General features: G+C 37.6%; 2 protein-coding genes and 1 long non-coding RNA gene across 3 annotated transcripts in view; 1 reads left to right on the top strand and 2 right to left on the bottom strand.

Moving 5' to 3' along the window:
- tmem121aa (transmembrane protein 121Aa) overlaps positions 1-6,313 on the top strand; it is a 30,115-nt gene extending 23,802 nt beyond the window's left edge. Inside the window, exon 2 of the mRNA XM_067454568.1 lies at positions 4,019-6,313. Within this exon, the coding sequence (XP_067310669.1) occupies positions 4,464-5,414 (951 nt within the window). The 5' untranslated portion in view covers positions 4,019-4,463 and the 3' untranslated portion in view covers positions 5,415-6,313. The remainder of the gene's footprint in view (positions 1-4,018) is intronic.
- A 4,658-nt stretch (positions 6,314-10,971) lies between these two features.
- Positions 10,972-13,253, bottom strand: pth2 (parathyroid hormone 2). The gene is made up of 3 exons (XM_067454567.1): positions 12,939-13,253; positions 12,268-12,377; positions 10,972-11,731 (listed from the first exon to the last, which is right to left on the bottom strand). The coding sequence occupies exons 1-3, from the start codon at positions 13,059-13,061 to the stop codon at positions 11,365-11,367; spliced, it is 600 nt and encodes a 199-aa protein (XP_067310668.1). The 5' UTR covers positions 13,062-13,253; the 3' UTR covers positions 10,972-11,364.
- Positions 13,254-20,414: 7,161 nt separating this feature from the next.
- LOC137090612 (uncharacterized) lies at positions 20,415-23,163 on the bottom strand. Its single transcript, XR_010907918.1, has 2 exons — positions 22,369-23,163; positions 20,415-20,552 (listed from the first exon to the last, which is right to left on the bottom strand). It is a non-coding gene; the product is annotated as an uncharacterized lncRNA (long non-coding RNA).
- Positions 23,164-24,000: the final 837 nt, after the last annotated feature.

The following is a 24,000-nucleotide window of genomic DNA, read 5'->3' as shown; positions in this document are numbered from 1 at the left end:
AATTAGCTTTAGCCCATAGCATTGCATATTACTACTAATAAGATTTTTTTATATATGAATTTTTAACAAAAAGCTGAAAAAAATCATGTTTTTGTCAAATATTACATCCAGATCAGATTCAGAACAATGATCAAACACAGATAGAGTAGACCAATTCCTCAACACCCCTAATGCTTACACAGTCCTGTAGCTCATCCTGGGTCGACATTTAATTCAATAACATTAGGCAGTTTTTGTTTATATGCTGTTTAATGTTGATGATCAGGTTATTTTATACATCTGCTTACATACGATGATTTGTTGATTTGTTTTTTTTGCATCTTTTTCGCCTGTGTTTTGATTAGGAGAGTCTGTACTCATTCAGAAGATGTGTAACAGCGCCCTCTAGCATGAAAACACGGAAACAAAAAATATTGTGTTTGGCGGGGAACGAGTTAATTTATGACTCATGAAGTACTAAACCATTAATTAATGATTACTGCATCAGCAACTAATAAAGAGCCTATATTAATAATAGATTTAGTAATACATGAATGGCTATTAATTAAATATATCATCATGTATTCATTCCATAATAATAATTAATTGCTTAATAAATTAATGCTTTAATTACAACAACTTGTTCAAGATGTGTACTTGAATTTTCAGTTGTCTGTTTTAAGTAATCATTTGCTAATGATTTGCAAATGTATAATTATACTATGACTTTACATGTTGAGGCACATGACTATTTTCTAATTGAAAAGTAAGATGTCTTCATGGTTATGGGTTTTGACATCCCCACTAAAGGTCTGTGGGGAGTTGCACATGCAGTGAATATAATGTCAGAGAATGTGTTTGAAGGTTGGATAAGTTTAATATCAGCACACCAGAATCTGAACTACTGACCTGTTACACTGTGTTTAAAACGGACACTACCATAATCATGCCATACAGCTGTCTACACTAGACATGACAGACCGTTGCAAGTTCATGTGTCCTTTGTAACAGAAGTAGCAGAGCTTGGCGTGTGTCAGAAACAGAATGTGGCATCAGTACACTCTTCAATGGCAGGGTTTTGTTGTGTTGTGTAGCGCCACGCAGCATCAAGTGTAGTATCACTGATTATAATGGCTTCTGTTGTCTTTGTCAGGTCTACACACCGATTTAACAAAACAGCAGTGCCCACTCGCATGTCCTCAGTGTTCCGCCTCTGAATTTCTGAATTTCATCTGGCACAGTGAAATTTTGGTTCTAGGGCTGGAAATTGAAATCCATGGCTTGTGTGGACGGCAAAACCAAAAAGGAAATATTACTTAACAATTAGTTAAAAGTCATGTGCCTCAACAAGTCATTATATAATGATACTTTTGCAAATCATTAGCTAATGATTAACTAAAGCTGACGATTAGAAGTTGAAATACATGGTTTCGAGCTCTTGTGGTTTTTAATGAATTAATACATTATAACAAATTTAATTAATAACAAACCATATATTACTTAATTAATTACATTGAATCTTTATTTGTTGCTGATGCAGTGATCATTAATTAATGGCTTAGTTCTTCATGAGTCATACATTAACTCACATTATTATTATTAAGCATGATTTAACGCATATTAGTGCACCCATATTGTAAAGTGTTAGTAAAAAAACGTTATATCCAAAACTTCACTTAATTATTGCGATTTTTCTTTTTTCCTCTTGTAACTGCAAATGTATAGTTCCCAATTTGACTTATATTTCCACAGCTTTACTTATCTCAAAATGACATTTTTTACTCTTAGGCAGGCAAAAACAGACTTTAGTATAAACCAAATCTTATGGAGCTCTAGGATAGAAACTTAATTAAATGAAACCAAATAAAAAAGTATTTAAAACATTGGCTCATATGACAGCAAAATGGAGCAAATTGGAATATTATCTGACCCTAAATTTACAATTAAAGTCACACGATACTTAACACTAATGGGGGGGGGGGGGCTATTCTTTTCATATGTATATGTGTTAGTACATATTGTTTAAGCTATCCATCTTTATTATTTACGATTCATTTGAGGCAAGGCTGTAAATAATTGGGTGGCCAGGGTGGAATTATTCTCACCAGTCCAGGATGGTCGCAACAATTATACCATAGTGGGATTGATGTAGCATCTGGCAATTAATTAAATGTATTTCATGTCAAACATCCTTTACACATTAATCCACAAATCATGCTTTGTGGGACGTATTCAAAGTCTCAATCTGTGGTTCTCTCCACGCTCTCCAAAATAAATAGTTCAATCTTCTGCTCAGCTGCACATTCTGAAACTGAACAGATGAGAGAAGTTCACGAGGTCAAGGAGTCATGTTGTCAGAAACAAAACTCTGTGCACTAGAATAGAAAAGACAGGAAAGGGAAGGAGGCCGGAAGCAGAGTGGAGGCATAATGCATAACCAATTTCTCTTCTGAGGATTTTAAAAGAGCAATCACATTAAAAGAACAGACCCATTAAGTTACTGCACGTCAGGAACAAAATTATTCTATTTTGTAATATTTTAATATTGGTGGGATCAGAAAATAAAATAAAACTCGGATTTAACTCGATTATGTGTAACAAGGCAATTTATCTGTCCGGATCAAGTCGCATCTCTGCTTTACATAATGTTGCAGAAGAGGTTATTGATCCATAGCACGATTTACACTCCGTGGATCCAGAATACCTAAAGCTAAATGCTTTCAAGATGCAAAATTACGATTGCGGAAACAGCAGAATACACAATACAAGATATACTGCCACTCTATATATTTCTTTGACGTCCATTAGTTTCCTATAGATCCATGTATTTCTGTCAGTGTACTGATGTATTGTGTATGATTTCTATCGCATTGAGATCTCTTTGAGATAGAAATCAATCACTTGAGAAGACGTGTGAGCAAATAGTCTCAGTGTTTGCTTCCATATATATATCAAACGCGAGCGGCATTGACGTGAACTAACTAGCAACAGAAGATTGTGAAGGACCGGCTGTGCGAGTGGTGTGCAATATAATGTTGCTGTGATTGGAATTTCATACAAAAGACACTAGATCAAAGCTAATCTCTTGAACAAATCTGTGTGTTGTTCCTTAATATTCCATCTGAAGAAGAAATATTGTCCCGGTAACATCCGGATTGTGACCGTGACTTGAGTCCTATAATAGAGAAGGAGTTGCTTTATCTTAAAACAGTTGCTTCCAGGAAGTTGCCGGCATTTAAATGTGATGCAGTTTATTTTTAACACTTTGTGTCTATACCGTGCATACTGAAACTTGCAAAGAATCAGTTGAAAATCCGTTTTTGATTATTGTCATTCACATCAGATCACCTCACGCCTAGATATCAGAGTGAGTGCACACCCTCTGCTTGTCGCACATCCAATAATATCTTGCTTTCCAGAAATCTGAGGGTTCCCCGCTGTGTTAGACTCATCATCACTTATTATCACTCTCTCAATAGAAACCGTTGCTATGGAAGCTGGTGACTCAGAGCTCATAGGAATATTAGGGAATGATATTCTAGTAGCTGACACTGTCATACCTATATATGAAGCAATAATTCAGCATAGCAAGCAAGCTTTTAGAACTCACGAGGAAAGGAGGAATTATCATTTTAAAGTATTCAATCAGTAAAAACTGTATAACAGAAGAATATATATAACAATAATAACTGTAAAAAAAGTAATGAGGTCAGATGTTAGGGGGAAAAAAGACCTTGAAATCATTCAGGCTATATTGTGTCCCCTACTATAAGTGACTGAATGCTTACTGTTACACACAGAAACATATTCCTTTTTGGATATTTAAACATGAAAAATTCAGAACAGCTAAATCCTATTCAATGTAAAAGGCTTTAGAGAAACGTGAAACAAACCCAAGGACTTGTGGGATGGTTAGTTACACCTGATTGTGCTAAGTAACCACAGTGACCCCTAGTGTTTTGTTTTAAAGTTTCATCAGTTGGAACAAGGTCAAAAACATTCTCTGAGCAGAACAACTTTTTCTTTCTTTACTTAACAGATGCTCCAAGGCGGCAGAGCAGAAAGAGAGCCGTGACCTCCCCTTCCGTCTTCACGACTGACGATACTCCTGTGCACGCTTGGCTCCGATGCAGGAGTAAGTGACGACAAGAGACCGGCCATGCTGTTTATATGGGTCAGCTGACACAGAAAAGCAGGCCCATGTCGGTAGGAAATCGACACAATCTGCCTCAGCAGTGGATACACATACAGAGATATCACGGTCACAGTGAATCAAAGAGATATTGACATACTAAATTAGTGTGGAGGCCATGTAAGGCTCAAAATGCGGTAAAGAGTGGTACTTGGACTGTGTGGGGCTTTGCAAAACGGGCTCCTCAGTCACCAGCCTCGATGGACAGCAGTTTGCACACCATGAACTAACCTTGCTACTTTTTGAAGGATACGTTTTGTCCGTTTTTTTACTTAGATAAACAGACAGCACCATGGTTCTGCCACCACCCGACAAGCGGCATGTGTGTTTAACCACCATTGTGATCATGACCAGCATGGCCTTCATGGATGCCTACCTTGTGGAGCAGAACCAAGGCCCACGCAAAATCGGCGTCTGCATCATCGTCCTGGTCGGAGATATTTGCTTTCTTATAGTGCTGCGTTATGTGGCAGTGTGGGTGGGTGCTGAGGTAAGGACTGCGAAGCGCGGCTATGCTATGATCCTCTGGTTCCTCTACATCTTCGTTCTGGAGATCAAGCTTTACTTCGTCTTCCAGAACTACAAAGCCGACCGTAAAAGTCTGGAGACGGTAGCTCGGAAAGCATTGACTTTGTTGCTATCGGTTTGTGTACCCGGGCTCTACCTCGTCCTGGTCGCACTCGACAGCATGGAGTACGTAAGAACCTTCCGGAAGAAGGAGGACATGCGGGGTCGACTATTCTGGGTGGCTCTTGACCTTCTGGATGTTCTAGACATCCAGGCGAACCTTTGGGAGCCACAGCGGACAGGTCTGCCCATCTGGGCCGAGGGTCTGATGTTCTTCTACTGCTACATCCTGTTGCTCATCCTACCTTGCGTGTCTCTGAGCGAGATCAGCGTGCAGGGCGAGCACGTGTCCCCTCAGAAGATGATGCTCTACCCGGTCCTCAGCTTGGTGACCATCAACATTGTCACCATCCTCATCCGAGGTGTCAACATGGTGTTGTTCCAAGACAGCCGAGTCTCAACCATCTTCATCGGGAAGAACGTCGTTGCCATCGCCACTAAGGCCTGCACCTTCCTGGAGTACCGACGTCAAGTTAAGGAGTTTCCCCCGCAAGATCCTGCTGGGATTGCAATGGAGATACAGCAGAACTCTGTGCCACACAATCAAACTCTACCGAACGCCACGACCACCCTCCCAGAAGAGCCCTCACCGGCCCGTGATGTCATTGACACGTGACCAGAGCTGACAAAAATGTCAAGACTTTAGTGTTAGGAGGAAAGAAGAAAACCTTAATTAGTTCAGACCAGGAAAAGATGAAGTATCTTTCTTCTGGTCCCTTTACTACTGAACAAGAAGTTCAACTCTAAGTTTACTATTTTGAAGAATATTTATAATGTGCTACTACTCATCTAGGCTGAGTGTTCAAAGGCCATTGATGCTCAGATGCACAAATGGCAGCTCACAAGATCTTGATTTTAAACAGATTTTGTAATTTCAAGCAGCTGTTTTGTGATGTTAGATATATGGGGTGTTTTTAAAGAGATTTATGTGATGGTGGCTCACCTCGATCCCCATATGGAATCTGCACAGATGTCTGTAGAATCGGAATGCTTGTCGTTTTCAAAGTTCTTGTCCTGCGCCTTGTGTGTTCATTTATAAACTATGTTTTGGCTAGTTTGAATAAGTTTTCAACTATCAATCAAAATCCAACACTCTCGGCTCACCATGTTCAAATACATTTTTCCTTCGAAATCTGTGCATAAATTGAGCTGATGATGAGTGAAAAATGAGAAACGAAGCAAAGAGTTCAGTAGTTAAGTCCACTCCTCCTTTCCACAATCGGTAAGCAGATCTGAAGCAAGAAGTGAACATTAAGTGAACTTCAAATTATGTTTTCAAGATTTGTGTGATTTGAAAGTGAACGTTATTTTTTGTGTGTTAAGATGCGAGCATGTTTTAAAGCAAGAGAACTCTCACAGGATTCTTTTCCTGGGGATTCTTTTGCATAATTTGCCAAAACTATTTTCAGTCTTAAGCTTTTTTTATGCGTGTATGTGTGGGTGGATAGAGAGGACAGAAGAGTTCATTAGAAAAAAACAGATAATAACGGATGATAATACATGAGTTTATATACAATCCAGTCATGTTTTAAAGAGGATTATTGTATTATTATTATTATTATTATTATTATTATTATTATTATTTGGTTTCTCTTTTCTTTTACATGTGACATTTTAAATGTTGCAAAATGTAATAAAACCTCCATAATCTTGAAACTGTGATGTGTTTGACATTGACAGCTGAAATATGGAAACAGAAAAGCAGATCTATCTCACATTGAACTTAAAGGGTTAGTTCACCCAATAATGAAAAATTAGCCCATGATTTACTCACCCTCAAGTCATCGGGTGTATATAACATTCTTCTTTCAGAGGAATAAAATTAGTTACATTAAAAAGTCCTGGCTAATCCAAGCTTTATATTTTTTGTAAATGCCTTATGAAGTGAATTGATGCGTTTGTGTTAGAAAAATGTCCATATTTAAAACTTTTTTGGCCGATCGTCTTCCATATTCAGTTTATAGAGAAAGTGTTGAAAGTGCCTCTGCAATTCAAAGGTTTACGCGAGCAGTTAAGCTCGTCGGACGTCGCGTACGCATCTTGAACTCCGAGAAGGCACTTTTCCACGTAAGGCTTTCGTCCAGAACTTTAATTAAAAAGTTTTAAATATGGATATTTTTCTTATTATAAAGCTTGGATTAGCCAGGACTTTTTTAATATAACTCTGACTGTATTTGTCTAAAAGAAGAATGTCATATAGACCTAGGATGACTTGAGGGGGAGTAAACATAGGCTAATTTTAATTTTTGGGTGAACTATTCCTTTAAGCACAAACATAAAGTAAAAACACAGTATTTTCTGCACGCCCAGCCAACACTTTTGCCAGAACCGCAGAGAAACAGCAAGACTAGGTGATTCTACATGAGCTTTGAGACGCAGTTCCACTTGGTGAGAAAGGGGTGCAGAAAGCAATTTGGCTACTGCTGATTGGCTTTGGCTGCCATGTAGGCCAGCTGTAAGGAGTGATAAATTACAGTTCCTGTGATCCTCAGCCCTCTCATCCATCTCACCGCTATAGTGTCTATAGGCTTCCTCACCATGAGGCCTTAGCAGCAGGAAGACTATACCACAATTCTCGGTCCTAATAGAGATGCCACTTCTAGGTGCTTTCCAAAAGAGCAATAAATTGTTTCTCTGCACTTCTGAACTGACACCTAGATATTTTTGACAACAACAACCCCTCCTACTTGCGAGGCTTGACCTTTGTAAAGCCATTTTGAAAGGTAAAGGAAATAAACATTATGAAATTCGAACAAATAACCTGAAGCAGCGATTCAGCTGTCGCAGTCTGCCGTCAGAGATTTCCTCATACTTAAAGCCTCTCCAATCAGTTGATTAATCGTCTGCTAGCTTGAGGCTAATGAGGTCATGAGGGTGTATTTAACCATGGCCCTATTTAATTTTCTGCTGTCAGAACATTAAAAATTCCATTTTAAGCACATCATAATTCGGCTTGGCGATAAATTACTAATATCATCATGGGAGGTCCTATCTCCTCTGACACACAGCTCAATTTACCAGCTTGGTTCACTTCATGGTACCAAGAAACCATTTCTATTTATCAAGAAAATGTAATTTTCTGTCAAACACATAGGCAACCTGTTATCAGTGTGTTTTCTAATACACTTTTCCTATTTCAACTTTAAAATTTGGTCAATACATTGATATTGCTCTGTAACTGTAGCAGGACTCTAGACAGGGACTAAAATGGTCAAGAAATATGATGTGTGACAATAATTTAAAATCTAGTCTTAATTGGAAAGCTTTATGTTTAAGCATGTGGCATTAGAGTGACCAAACGTCCTGTTTTCAGGACATAGACATTTTGATTATAGATTTTGTAATATAACAATTGTCTATCCATACAGAGGGGGCATACTTTCAATGTATTGAAATGAATAAGGCATCTTTGAGTAAACTTTGAGTATCATCTCATTGCCAGGCCGAGCATCCTGGTTTTTGGTAATCAAAATATGGTCACCCCAAGCAAGTGTCTTTCATCACATAACATTTCATTCATAAAAACAACTAACATATACTCAAAAAAAAAAAAATTATATATATATATATATTTGTTGAATTTACTTAAGGGGGGGGGGGTGAAACACTCAGTTTCAGTCAATCTCACGTCAATCTTGAGTACCTATACAGTAGTATTGCATCCATTATATCTCCGAAAAGTCTTTAGTTTTATAATATTTATAAAAGAAAGATAGGCTGTACAGAGTCTTTCCGGAAAAAAACGAGAGCCTGGAGGCGTATCGTGTGGGCGGAGCTAAAGAATGACGAGCGCGCAGCTACTGCACGAGAGCTTCTGAAAGCTGTCATCCTCAAGTGTGGAAAAGAAAACGTTATTCTAATAAACCATGGCTATCAATCAGATTCAACTAATACAGATATGATCCAGAATCAGATCCGGAGGATGAAATAAATTGAACAGGAGAAGCAACAACAGCAGGACGTCCGTCTCTGTGGTATGTACTGTATTTAGTGGCCTGTCAACATTTGTGTGTGTTTACTCGCAGTTTATGAGGACATGATTTGGTTTATGGACTATTGTCTGCGACTAAACCTTAGCAATAGCAAGCAAAATGGTTTTGCACGTCAGATAGTGTATAAAAAACAATGGAGTAACGTTAGTGCATTTGAATGAAGAAGCACACTTTGTGAGAACGTCCCCTAGCCTAGCTTTATGTTTGGGTGGTTTTACAATAAACAAACTGACATATTAGTGAGCTAAACAAATGTACTTAAACACACACCATACAGTGGAGCGCAGCGCGACAGAAGTGTTGCACGGACGAGTGGATCTGCACCTGAGAGAGTGTTTATGGGCGTGCATTTGCTCTTTCGCCTCAGGCTCGCGCGCGCACCCTACCGGGAGAAGAGCCCGTACGGTCCATACAAGGACCTTCCGCTCTGTCGACGTCAAGCCGACCCATACTCGAAAAAAACTCTCCGAAACTTGTGAGAAACCGGAAGGAGTATTTTTTACATAGAAATACTCCATCAAACGTCCAACTTAGTGTTTGAAACTTTGTCTATGTTTAGGATGGGAATCCAAGTCTTTAACAGTGTAAAAAGCTCAATATGCATGAAACAGCATTTCACCACCCCCCCCCCCCTTAAAAAAGCAGTGTCAAGTGGTTTCACAAACCTATATTGAGTAAGTTTTACAAATAATTTAGTTATATGAACAAATTGGGAATGTCAAGTAAAGCTGACAAAATTTCTCTAAGTAATACAAACCATTTGAATTTGTCACTGTTACATAATATTTATATGTGTAGTTTACACTGTGTAACTTTTTTAGTTTATTCTTAGCTAAAAACACTTAGTTCTTTCAAAAAAATATGTGCTCATTAATGTATATTTACTTCTTTCAAGTAGTAAAGTATTCTCGTAAGTTTATAATATGCCATTGAAAATACATACGGGTGAGGGGTTCGAATGCTGGTCGCCATGTTGCCCCTCCATCTTGAAAGTACATTAGCCAAAGAGGGACATACCCGTAAATTCAAGCTTCGCCTTTCGCATTTTAACACTCGATGGCACCGTGTCGAATGTGAAGAGTGGGATTTCCATGTCAATCTTGGACTAAATCGGCCACCGTAGGAGCTAAAACGAATTTAGAATTGAGAGGAATAGAAACTAATATTCACTGGATGGTCATGTACCTTTACACCGCTAGATGGGGGAAAATATCACACAGTGTAGCTTTAATAATGTTATGTAGCATTTATAAAAGTTATATTATGTTAGGTGAACACATTTACCGATTTACCTTATTAAATGAATTACTTCTTCTAAAAGAGAATGTTTAAAAACAAAATTCAAACATAACTTAATTGAGGGCAGGACGTCTATCCAATAAATGTGTTTATATGAGTGCCCACTGCCTAAACACAGGCACCACTCTTCTGCATAATGGTAACCGTAATTATAGAAACTCCACTAAATGTCCTACAGAACTGAACATTAAACACTCACATACACTAAAAAACATATTTACTTTTACTGAAAAACACATAAAATAACATTTTAATCCCTAAATGTACTCTCATAATGCAGACCCACTGCCCAGTTTGTTTGTTTCACTCAGCAATGTTAAGTTGACCGAACAAACACTTATTAAGTAATACTGACAATACTCATTTTTTAGTAGAAACAACTCAGTAAATGTAAGTTAGTTACATGAGTTTTTTAAGTAATGTTAACAAGTATGATTTGTGCCACTAACAACAGTGCAAGTTCATTTTTTTGAGTGTAGTGTGAGCCATGTTATTGGATTCATAAAGCAATAACTGTTATGAAGCAATTCTTTTTACTGAAAAACTAAAATGTTTAACAGAACAGCTTTGATTTTTCATGTGAGTGATTTGAATCAGACTCTCACTCAGTCTGAGAACATGTTATTTTACAGTTATGTCCGATTTGAAATGAACCAGTAACCATAACACTGGTTTATAGACTACCTATATTTTATTTTTGAGACTTTCATCAATCTATTCACCCATTATTTGGCAGCTTATAAATAAATTATATTCGCTTATAATAAATGGAAAAACAAATAAACTGAAGAACCATTTTTCACCATTTAAGGGTAAAGCAAATATGAAATCTATTATGGCAGCTCCAATCATGTGCATCCATTAAGTCAAATTGCTGAAAAATATTGTTTTCAGGTGTTTATTACAATCATGATCAGACCAACAAACACGTCATGCATTTTCCTTATTCAAAGATCATCTAAAAAGAAATAGAAATGAAACCACCTTTATCTTACATAGGGATAACTCACCCCAAAATATTTACTTACCATCATGTCATTCCAACCCTGTATGCACTAAATATCTCCTTTTGTGTTCCATGCAGCAAAATAAAACCTTATGGGATTAAAATGACATGAGTATATGACAACAGCATTTTCCTTTTTAGTTGAACCAACCCTTTAACTCGGTTACATTATCTCATGTTGTGATGATCAAATGTTTTTTTCCCCTCCCACATAAAATGCAATGTTTTTCTAAATATTTTATAAATGTACAATTCCATTAACATTAGAACTACTTTGAATTAACTACTAAGAGTTTCTGCATATAGGAGTTGAGCCATTTCTGTCTTTCCATTGCTGTCAAAAGCTTACTCTTTTCTCTAAATGCAGCGTCATCTGCCACCACTATGTTTCTCTTCTGCTGGTGAGCCACCCGTGAAGGCCAGTAGCCCGGCCAGCCCTTCACCAGCTCCTCCTCCATCTGTGACTGGCTGAGCGGAAGCCAATCATCCCCCACCAGCTGTTCTGTCCCAGCTTTAGCTGCTCCAAAATCGGGGGCACTCAGCATCTGAATGCTCCAATCACGGAGCGAGATGGAGGGGAACAGCAATTCCCACTGTTCACCTTTGGAATCCTCTTGACCAATAGCAGGCAAGTTACTGATTAGAAGAGAGAGAAGTGTCAGAAATGATATGAAATTATAACTCTGAATGGACAATGAAACATGATTTATAATGTATTACACAGCAGCCATTGGGGCATTTACACCCATAATTGAGGCTGCAATTTCTAGAACTCTATAATCTATGAAATTGTTGCTATATCTAAAAATGACATATTAAGTTTATATTTTTAAGGTTTCCCTGCGGCAGAACTGCCAGAATATTTTTCTATGCAAGGAGAAAAACTTCCATGTGCAATTTCCAGTCTCTAGCTCAAATAGACTTGTGGGTTTGATGTTTTGAATATTGCACATATAATCACTAGTTCATAAATAACCACAGATTTAATCCATCCCATAATTACACAAAATGCAATTCACGGCAGACTCTTCATGCATGCAAAATTTTGTGGGTTTTCACCAAAGGCATACAAGGCTATAGCTGTTCAAACTGAGGTTTAACAAGGACAATTAAAATAAACAGAAATCAACAACAATAATAATTTTATTCATATTTTTGAGGAGCAGTCATACCTTTGCAGAGGTCGAAGTTGAGCCTGGGGAAATGCAGATGTCATCAGAGTCACGCTCATGACGACTAAAAACAACAGGGCAGGACGAGGAGGCAAGGATACAGCCACCATCTACAGATAAATATATTGACCAAGACATAAAATTAGAAAAATATTAACAGATGAGAGAGGCAGAGAATATATATGCGCAACATTCAAAATGTACATATTAATGTATTTTACTCAAAAATACGAGGGATGCAGAATATTGCTAGAAGATAGTTCTGCCTGCAGGCAACTTTGAAATTAAACTCATATATCAGCCGATCAGAAGCATGTTTCAAACGTCTATACATTATTTACACACTTATATTATACAGCAGTACTTTAGAACAGACCAAAAAAAGTATATTAATAGCTGCATTTGTATATTTTTTTTAAATACAAGGCAAAGTTTTATCCTAAAATGTTGTATTTTGCAATTTTTAAAATTGATAACATTTAAATAAAGGAAAAAAGTTCCCATGTAAAGTTAATAAATTTAGTAAATATCAATATATAGACGCAATTTTTTTTGTACATTATATATATATATATATATATATATATAAATAAATGTACAAAAAATGATATATATATATACACACACACGTTATATTTATAATTTGCAATTAATATTTATGTTTATGGTACCTTTGTGCAGTAGTTCTTCCTCTTGGCTGTGTGTTGCTGTGGTGAAGTTTTTTGTCTCCAGTGTGTGGAGTCAAAAATCCAATCAGTCTTGTGTGACTCCGAGCTGGTTTGCAAATCTTCCATGCAATGTCTCAAAGAGGTTTGTGATTGTCCAATATTTCTGTCTAAAGCTCTAGGTAAGTAATTAATTGTTAAGAAATTGCCTATGGTTCCTCTTTATATGTATTGCTTCATCAACTTCTCTGGTTGTAGCTCTACCTCCCAAACTCTATTGTGCATTGTCAAGTGCCAGTGTGAATATATACAGGGTTTGGTTGTGTGGGATTATATATACCTCTCTTTTTGTCAGAAGTTGTAGGGGGAAACAGAAAAGATAAAAAGGCATGTGTCATTCTCCTTGTTGAAAAGGAAACCGAGTTTGAAACAGAAGGCCACACCTCTGAATGTCCTGTTTGGATGAAGCCTTAAAATAGAGGAAAGAATCAGAAGAGAAAAGGCAACTGTTTGGACGTCAGAGCACCTAATGATGTCTCAAAAAAGGAAAGAGATAAATCTGGAAAGTGCCACATGATCACAAAATCATGATCAAAACTAGTTGTTCCATCATTTCCAAACTATGGCGTACAATGCCCTCGACTCAAACGCGTGACCTACCTGTCGCTGGGCGTAACCTATAGGATAGAGCTAAAAAAAATGAGGGTCGATAATGAGGATCCGGAACCGAATTTGAAGTGACGTGCTTGCCGTCCTCGTTCAGCCCACGCACGCGTTTGGATTCTAGGCCAAGCAAGACGTCACTCATTAAATTTGAAATGTCTTCTCAAACACTCATTCCCCCACCAGACAATTGTCACATTTTGCAACCACAGGTAGGTTTTTGCTTCACAAACACTCAACACAAGCTGATAACTGCTCAAATCAGCCATGTGCAGACAATATATTTTTTTATACGCAAGGAACATCTATAATGAAAATGTGTGTATCTGTTGTATATTTTATTTTTATTCAGTGTAAATTGAACGGAAGAACACACATTCAATTTATAGGCGGCATCCGGCGAAAGAAACATTCATTTTCATTCAGCACAGGGAGGCTTGTTACGGAAGTGGACTTTAGCTAGGTCTCATTTAAAATAATGGGCAGCGGTTGTGAGTGCAAGGTTCAGACGATCAGGTCCTGACAGTCATTATAGAGCACGGCAGCTGCGACTTTGGCCGGTCGCGTTGGATTTGAGTTGGGGGACGAGAATGAAAGCGTGGAAGGAAAGAATCAGGGCGTGAGGCGGATGAGGTCAGGGGGATTCAGCGGCGAGAGGCTGAAGACATGATCTGAAGCGTTTGGTAAACTCTGGCCTCAATGTCGGTTGTAATCCAAAGATTTGCAAGTTTTAACATCCACCGTCAACCGCGGGTGTGAGTCATGAGCTCTTTTTACACAAGCAAGCACTCTCTCTTCTCTCTTATTCCTCACCTCCTCGTCTTTCATATCCTCATACAAACCTCAGGATTGTTTGTGCTCACAAACTGTGAAAAAAAGGTCATTTGTTCTGAAGAGAGGGTTTATTGTTCAAGTAAACGTTAAACATAATTGGCACTTTAATTAGCACTGTAGCTAGCTATCAGAACATTCTGAACTTCTATAAGGGGAAAGTGAAGGGTGGAACGTTTAAAAAGTGGCTCCTGTTGTTCCTATTATCAAGGTTATGATATAACCATTCCAATCATTAGCATTCAACAGCCAACACAGAAAGATCCTTTTTTGCTGCCAGATTGTGTGGTTTACAAGCAGGTGCTAACAACAGCCATGTTAACCAGCTAAACCAATCTAAAAGCCATTCAGCCAGGACATGTTATGGTCTCTTCGGGGAAGTAATTTGCCATTTATGATCATGTGATCATGTGTGGCGCATTTGTAGGATTCACACAAGAAAGCTGATGTAATTCTTCAACAGGAAATGTTTATTATATTGTAAACTTGAGTTGAAGACAAAAAGAGGCTTTAATGCGATCACTTTATTTGCCACAGTAATCTTAACTTATATTAAATTAGCTGTTATGTTGTCAAGGCAACGTTCAGAATCATGTGGCAGTTATTTAGGCTGTGCAGGGTGTTCAAACCCATAGATATACATAGATGTCTCATTAGCAGCTGTTTCTATGAACCGTGATTCAAAAGCCATCTGCCATATTCGACCAGTCATAACCGGTTAGTTTACACATTTGACAGAAAGTTTACTGCGAGTCTGCACCCATAGTTAGACGCATATATCTCTAATAGACTTCAGCAGAACATTTTGCTAACACAAGACAAGACAAGACGAAGGCATCAGATAACATCAAAAAGTGACCATAGTTTAAAACCCATAACATTGAGGTAATACAAAACACAAACCAGCACATTAGCTGTGTCTCATTTCAGAAGGCTGCGTCCTCCGGAGGTCGCATTCCAAGGGTGCATACGTCATAAGGCTGTCTCATTTCAAAAAAGTGAGTAGGACACTCCAAACGTGACCTTCGAATGCGTCCTTCTTTCACAGGATTTCGGAGTGTGCATGAGGTGTAGCCTTCACGGCTGGAGATAACCCACAATTCTTTGCGTCTCCGTTAACAACCGTCAATTTTTTTAAAATATATTATATGAAAAAACGGCACCACCGCCAGATATACATGCGAGCTTAGGTGTGGTGTTTAAAATAAGTAGTTCAAGCTTTTTTTTGTAAGCTCTATTACCTCAAACAGATAGTTTTGGTAAACAGGATTACAACAGTTTAGTGCATTTTAAACCTTTAGAACAGTACATTGCTGTAAAGACAAGAAACATTTCATTGTCATTTTCAAGTTATAAATAATTTTCATTCATATAACTGCCTTGAGAGCGCAACGAGGCTGAACTTGTTGGCATAGCAAGGCGATACTTCCTGCCTGTGTGTCCTACGAAGGACGTCTCGTTTAATTCTGATTGAGGACACTCCGTATACTGCATCCTACACAGGACGTGTCCTCCGGAGGACGCAGCCTTCGAAATTTAACGGAATGAGACATAGCTATTGTCACCTGTGAAAGGTTATCTTCTTCTTTTTGGTTTTTGAATGGCGGCTGGCAACCAGCTTAATTAGGTGCATTACCGCCACCTTCTGCTCCGGAGTGTGGAACAGCGCATTATATTCTACTTATTAAACCCGTCCTTTTAAAGCTACACTGTGTAACTTTTTTAGTTTATTCTTAGCTAAAAACACTTAGTTCTTTCAAAAATATTTGTGCTCATTAATGTATATTTACTTCTTTCAAGTAGTAAAGTATTCTCGCAAGTTTATAATATGCCATTGAAAATACATACGGGTGAGGGGTTCGAATGCTGGTCGCCATGTTGCCCCTCCATCTTGAAAGTACATTAGCCAAAGAGGGACATCCCCGTAAATTCAAGCTTCGCCTTTCGCATTTTAACACTCGATGGCACCGTGTCGAATGTGAAGAGGGGGATTGCCATGTCAATCTGGGGCTAAATCGGCCACCGTAGGAGCTAAAACGAATTTAGAATTGAGAGGAACAGAAACTAATATTCACTGGATGGTCATGTACCTTTTCACCGCTAGATGGGGGAAAATATCACACAGTGTAGCTTTAAGAAATTCTAAGAACACTTGACTTTACTATTCATTTTACTTGTCCATTCTAATACAGATTTAAAATGCACCTCCTGAATTCCATTCTTCTTGATTTCATATTGTCATCTTTCTTCCTCATATCGCTTACATTCAAGAATTGCATGAGTTACTGTTTCTTCTACTTTGCATTCTTCACATAGACCATTTGGATGCTTCCCTAATATTCTGAGTGTACTATTTTGAATGGAATGTCCCTGCAATATTCTATATTATAGAGAAATCATCCCTTTCCATTGTTGTCATTTGCCATTCTGCAATAACCTTTTTCCATATTAAAACCTTAATTTTAGACTTGCTTGGAGGAATTTGTAATTCTATTTCTTTCTCTGCAAAGCTTGTTTTGCTAACTTATCGGCATTCTCATTTCCCTTTATACCTACGTGTGATGGAACCCAAATAAAATGAATTAAATGATCACTCTGAACCAATCTTGAATATATCTAAAATACTATAAAGAATATCTTGATAACTGGATTTAAAAGACCTTAGACTCTTTAAAACAGAGTGAATCAGAACAAATTAAAACTTTTCCAGGTATATAAGCTTCTACCCACTGCAAGGACAAAAGTAATGCTATCATTTGATGTGCACAAGATGTGCAGAGAAAGCTGTCTACTTCTATTTCTGTTTTTTTATTTTTTATTTCCAACAAATGTAAATCTACATGGGGAGTTGAATAACTCCACGGTTCATTTTCAGGAATCAACACTGTTGGACTCATCTTAAAGGAGTACTTCAGTGCTGGGAAGATGAATCTGTATTTAAACTGGGTCATTAATGTAGTAGAAATGTGAAATATTTTTTTAATTTGGTGCTTTCTAGACTGAGAAAACGCAGAAAAATATTTTTGTCACATGGGATGAAAGACAACAATTCCCAGAATGCTTTGCTGCCCTAGGAGGCCACTCCATAGACTGTAAAAAAATATGGACGTAGTGTCCGTGACGTCACCCATAGTATTCCGATAAGCCGTTCTGAAGCTTAAAGTATGGTTAAGCTGGGCGTTGCCATCTTGTGAGCGAGTTAACACATGTCACTCCCGGATAACAGAAAATGGGCAAAAAGGCGGGATGTGCGCGGAGCTTAGGTGACGCAATAACTATAGACGGCGGATAAATGGCTATCCACTTGTAACCACGCCCTTAATTATGCAGAACTTTAAGGCTTTATATAATGTAAACGAATGAGTTATAAAAAAAATCACCCCCCTCACAGATGTCATGAAGATCAAAGTTAGCCTTATAAGCCAAAACCACAATTTGTACCAGGCTGTAAACATGTTTTTTTCTGCTTTGAAGTTGAGAATTTTAACATGGGGCTCAATGAGATTCTGCTCCCTTCTGGAGCCTGTCCCTAGTGGCTAGTTGAGGAATTGCAGTTTACATTACTTCCGTATAAGGATGGCTCGATACCACAATTTTGGCTTCGGTACGGTACCACAATCTAATACCGAAGTACCGATATTAAATCGATACCACAAGGTCTGATATTAGCGCGGGTATATTGCACGCGAATGAGAAATATTATGCAAGTTTTGAGTTTATAAAGTGGGAAATTACCAAAAAAGTTTATTAGTAAATTAATCAGCAAAGCTTATCACATCAAATCAGTCATTTGAAAACTTTCTTGTGAGAAATAATTTTAGCAAAAATCTCTCAAAATTAGCAAATTGCTTCTGGGTTCAAAAGACATCGCACTACACTAAAGCAATCTGCATAATCCGATTCAACATTTCACGCTCGTCTCGGGATGGAGAACGGAAATCATTTGAACACGCAAGAGATTTTATAGCATTTCGTAATAACAGTTAAGTTACAGGAGATATGAGCTCATACGACACACACACACACACACACACACACACACACACACACACACACACACACACACGCCTGTCACTTAGTCATGCTCGCACATTACACATTGTTTCCTTAAACAGTCAAATACACAGAATGATGTACAAATGTCCGTCTTTAGTGAGTATTCACATAAACACAGGCGGTTGTGTCTAACGCGAATGTAAATAGTGCAATAGTACACGTGCAAATATTATGAGATCTAAATGTCATTGGTTGAAACGGACGCTGGAGATGTTGTGATATTCGATCTTATGTTAGGCTATGTGTGTGCGTTGATCAGTGTTAAAAGAAAATAAATGTCTAAATGAGATGGTTGGAATGATTCACTGACCTGTCGATCTCTTAAGAAGTCTTAAAGTCAGGATAGTGACAGATGCTTGGCTAGGTTTGATGGTTCTTCATCAGTTTTATAAGCAAAGTCATTACAAATGTCACTTCTACTCCTCTCTTTATTAATTAGTTTTGGGCATCTTGAGTGAGATTCAACTGCTTTATCCATTTTGTCCGTCTATGTTGTTGTCACATTTGCCGGTTGTTTCGGGTCAGTTTGGGTGGCGCGCTGCCATCTAGCGGTGAACTTCGGAACAGCAGCATATACCGAAATGTGCCAAATCATGATATCGTACCGTTTTAAATAAAATATATACCGGTATTTTTCCAGTACCGGTATACCGCGCATCCCTACTTCCGTATTGGCTTCAAGAGAGATCGCGGGAGGTTGCCGCTTGGGCCACTCTCACAGCCACCGCTACTAGATTACTGAATCACTGATCACTTTCCCACCACGACCGCATTCATTTTCATAAAATCAGTTCAATTAGAGAACAGACACTACAATTAAAAACTGAACGCGTCTGTTCAATCACACCCAACTCGTCACATATGGATGCTTCACCCGGACCTCTTGTCGTCACTTTTCAACGAACTGGCCGTACCTTTATCGTCAATTTTCGACGCGCTGGGTGCTCCATTCATTACAATGATAAACCTTTGGCGTCATAAACAGACGCATTTAATTATTTGCGTTTATAAAAGCAGACATGATTTTATTAATATTTAAAGGCTACTTTTATATTTTGAATTGGAGCAACTAACCCAACTCCTACCCTAAACCTACCCACATCTTATATAAAACACATAACAGGCAAATAAATGTACAGTCACAAGTATTTATTGCAAAAATGGACCAAAACAGTATAAAAGTATTAACTCATGTTGCATTCCAAGTCTTCTGAAGCCCTACGATGTCTTCATGTCAAGAACAGAGTTGATCTTAATGTTTTAATCGCTGAAATGATGATCCCGCTGCCCCGTGAACGAACTCATAACTCATTCAAATAATTCAAAAGACTCCTGAGTGAGCATGACGCAATCGGTCACAAGACACAGGAGAGCCAATGACATTTTACAATCAATACTGACATAGTGACGCAATTGGTCACAAGACATACGAGAGCCAATGCAATTTCACTATGAAATCTCACGTAACGGGCGGCAATAGGCTTGTTTGAGATGCGCCTTGCCTCGCCTGAAATAAAGGCGAGACTAGGCGGCCGCAGTGAGGGGAGGAGTGAAAAAAGAGCAGGCAATCCGGACAGTTTTCTCTTCTCGTAGTGGATCAGACACCTGCGAGATCAGTTGCAGATATCGCGGGATTCACACTCGTGCGCTCTGTTACTGATAAACTGGATGTAATTTAAGTTCTGTTACTTTTATATGAAAATAAATATTATGAACAAGACACCCAAAGTTTTTGTTATTTATTTCCATTCGAAAGGCCTGTTTATCAAGCATTTTTACTTTCATTACACACGTTTTATATATATTTTTATTAATATGACAACAATCACATAACCAACAGAGAGATCGCACTCTCCGAGAGTTTGAGAATATTCACACATAATTTATACACATAAAAACATGATATCAGAGTTTTAAAATCAAATATTTAAAAAAATCCACCATACATCACGGTTGTTTAAACCAATAAGCATTAAGCTGTGTCGTCAGCAAGTCGTTTCCCATCATGCTTTTGCTCCGCGCAGTCGGTGGAGAGCAACTGCGCTCGACTGCAGAATCCGACACGTCCGCCTATCGCAAGCCATTTTAGCATTTAAACCTTTGTCTGACTATCTATAAATATATTTAAAGATAGTAACAATTGTATTTTGACTAGTGATAATTATAATTCGACTAGTCAAAATGAAAATTAGAGATATCTGCAATTATAATTGCACTAGTAAGAAATCTGATTCGAGATATCTCTAAATACATTTTGACTAGTCAAAACTCTATTAAAGATATCTGTAATGAGGTTAGAGATATCTTCAATAGACGCGTCACACATACGCAAAGGTAATTAGAGATATTTCTAATTCAATTTCGACTAGTCACAACTCTATTTTAAGATATCTGAATTGTACCTGCTCCTAGTCAAATCTGCGCTGTTGTGTAGGGTTGTGACGTGAGGACATTTTCCACCAATTATCGACGAGTGACAACATTTGGATGCATATGATTAAATGTCTCCAGCAGACCCAGTCAAAAACATTTAAGAATGATTTAAAAAAGATTACAGGTTAATAAATGTTTAAATAACATTGACATGATGTAGCTACTGATTACATTGATTAGTACATTGCGTTGTGTTTACGCGTGTCATAAAGGTAATAATCCACAAGGTGGGAGTGGTGTGTTGTATTATAGCAAAAGATCTGCGATGTGATATTCTGCTGTGTTGAGTGATGAGCACCAGTGTGTTGAAAAGTTATTTTAAAATTATAACATATGTAATGTTGCACCAGAAATAAGGCCAAATGCTTAGCTTTAAATGTGTTCGTTTGGGAATGAAAACTAACACAACTTAATCCACAGCATGCACATCTCAACATTGTTTATTACTTTAATATATAGCCTAGAATTAGACAACAACCTTCTTGATCTTCTCAGCATATTATATGTCACTTTTACACATGTCCCAGGTACATTTTTTATTTTCATACGTTTGATTTCCTTCTGTTTAAAGAAGCTTAAAATGACCAAAGACGCAGGACTTTTATTATACAATTCTTAAACAAAATGGCAGATGACAACGGTTTCCGCGGTAGGATTGGTTAATAAAATGTTTAAGGTGTGGCTTAGCTAAGGCATATTTGCATGCATGTTTAAGATATCTATAAAGGAGTTTTGACTAGTCAAAATGTTAATTCCAGATATCTACATTTATATTCTTCCTAGTCACAAAGCTAATTGCAGATATCTCCAAAGAAAGATCTGTCTAGTCAAAAATCAGACAGAGATATCTATAATTAAATTGCAGATATCTTTAAATGAGTTTCGACTAGGAAGAATTCCAATTCAAGATATCTAGTATTAAGTTTTGCCTAGACAAAAATCCAATTCAAGATATCTTCAATTATAATTTGACTAGTAATAAATTATTTGCAGATATCTACAAATGTATTTTAGATATCTTTAAATTTGATGAATTAAAGATATCTTAAATGTGATTATGACTAGTCAAAAACCAGTTAGAGATATCTCTAATTATAATTTTGACTAGTGCAATTGTAATTTGAGATATCTCTAATTAGAATTCTGCCTAGTATTAAATCAATTAAAGATATCTTTAATTACAATTTCTACTAGTCAAAACTCATTTGAAGATATCTGGAAATATTTTCCAATGGAAGTCAATGGAAGAATGTGACTAGTCAAAATAGCATTATAGATATCTTGAATGTATATTATGACTAGTCGAATTAACATTGTAGATATCTTCAATCCATATTATGACTAGTCACAATCACATTGTAGATATCTGGAACTGGAATTATGACTAGTCAAAACTGATTTATGACTAGTATGCGAAGGTGTATTTAATGCTAAAACGGCTTGCCATATCCGCCTTGCCATCGCGAGAGATTTTTGACATACGTCGGCATGACATCAGAGCAAGGCGGACCGCCCTCGGACACATTTCTAACCGGCATGCATCTCGCGCTGATCACCGGTGATCGATTCTGCGCAGATTTTGCTCATCTCAAACAAGCCTATTATTTGAAATTTGATGTGTTGTTCATGATCTTCGGCGGATGGAGATGCTGATCGCTTTTGGGGATTTTCTTCATACAAATCACTCGTTTGGCCTCGGAAAACTTGGATTATTTAATGCAGACATATGTTATATCCTGTGTTTTATATCATGTTCACACAAATGGGTAGGTTTAGGGATGGGATGGGATGGGGTTGGGTTACATGTTAAGCATGTCTAAATAGCGTAAATAAAATAAATGTAAATGAAATTATGCTTGCTGGTTAAATTGAAAAACACACTCCAACATGTCATAATGGCAAAATCATAAACTAATACAATTTCACCATGACGATAACATTCCCAATACCCAGTGCGTCTGTGTATGACGCCAAAGGTTTCTCACTGAAATGAATGGAACACCCAGCGTGTCGAAACATGACGCCTCGGGGTACCTTTTGCGTCTTAATTGTGACGCGGAAGGCGCTTTACCATGCTTCAGAGTTCTATAGAAGTCTATCGGACTACCCTGCACGTCAAAAATTGACGATAAAGTTACGCCCAGTTCCTTTCATAGGAGTTAGTTTGAGAAGTCGAAAGACTTACTTTATCCTGCTGGCTGCACCGTTTTCATGAATGCCTGAGACTGCAGCTGCTAGCTGAGCTGTTTGATAATTCAGATGATGTCATTTCCTGTTCATGTCTTTTAAAAATGACACTTCACTATTGGTGATTGATCTAGTGTGGCTGCCAAACTTTGGCGTAATTTTTTTTTTCTTTAATTTTAAGAATTTCCATATGATATAAGAAATTCATATATATTTTTAAAAACACAGTTAACACAATAAATAATATTTTAACATACCTGGTTTATAATAGTTTAAATCTAATTAATATCACACTTTTAAAAGGATTTTTCTAATTTGTTGCTAAACACAGATTGTTGGAGGATTTTACAAGAAAATAAATTTTCAGTTTTTCTACTTCAGAATCCCATGTTTAATTCAATGTCGCGTAATGTTTCTTTGTAACATTTTGTGAAATTTACTAGCAATTTCTGAGTGAATTTATTTACACAATTTGTCAGTGTAGATTTAGTACAGCAAATGTTGTGGACACAAATCGTTTCAATTTTCATGTAATTACGCTGTAATCAGGTAAAGATTTCAGGGATGTGTTAATGAAACTGTCACATCTGGAAGAGAAGAACAGCATGACATCACACATTTGCATCATACACCTCTCCAATCATCTCGTGTGTATTACAGTCAGCATCGATGTCTCATTTCCACCCCGCCGCATTGCTCTATCATTGATATGCCATAAACATAGCTGAGCTCGTCAGCCTCCAGAGAGGCTCCACCACACAGAATTCCAATGTTTGATAAAACTGCAAATATCCTTCCCACACGTGTCAGTAGAGCTAAAGCTATAGTGCTGTCTTAAATATGACAGGTATTCATACACCCCCTCCTATTTTTTTTCATGCACAAACAAGAACGGTGC

Source organism: Pseudorasbora parva, chromosome 10, assembly GCF_024679245.1.
Source record: "Pseudorasbora parva isolate DD20220531a chromosome 10, ASM2467924v1, whole genome shotgun sequence".
In the NCBI taxonomy this organism is placed as follows: domain Eukaryota; kingdom Metazoa; phylum Chordata; class Actinopteri; order Cypriniformes; family Gobionidae; genus Pseudorasbora; species Pseudorasbora parva.
The sequence above is the reverse complement of the archived record's forward strand: the minus strand, read 5'-3'. Positions and strand labels throughout refer to the sequence as shown.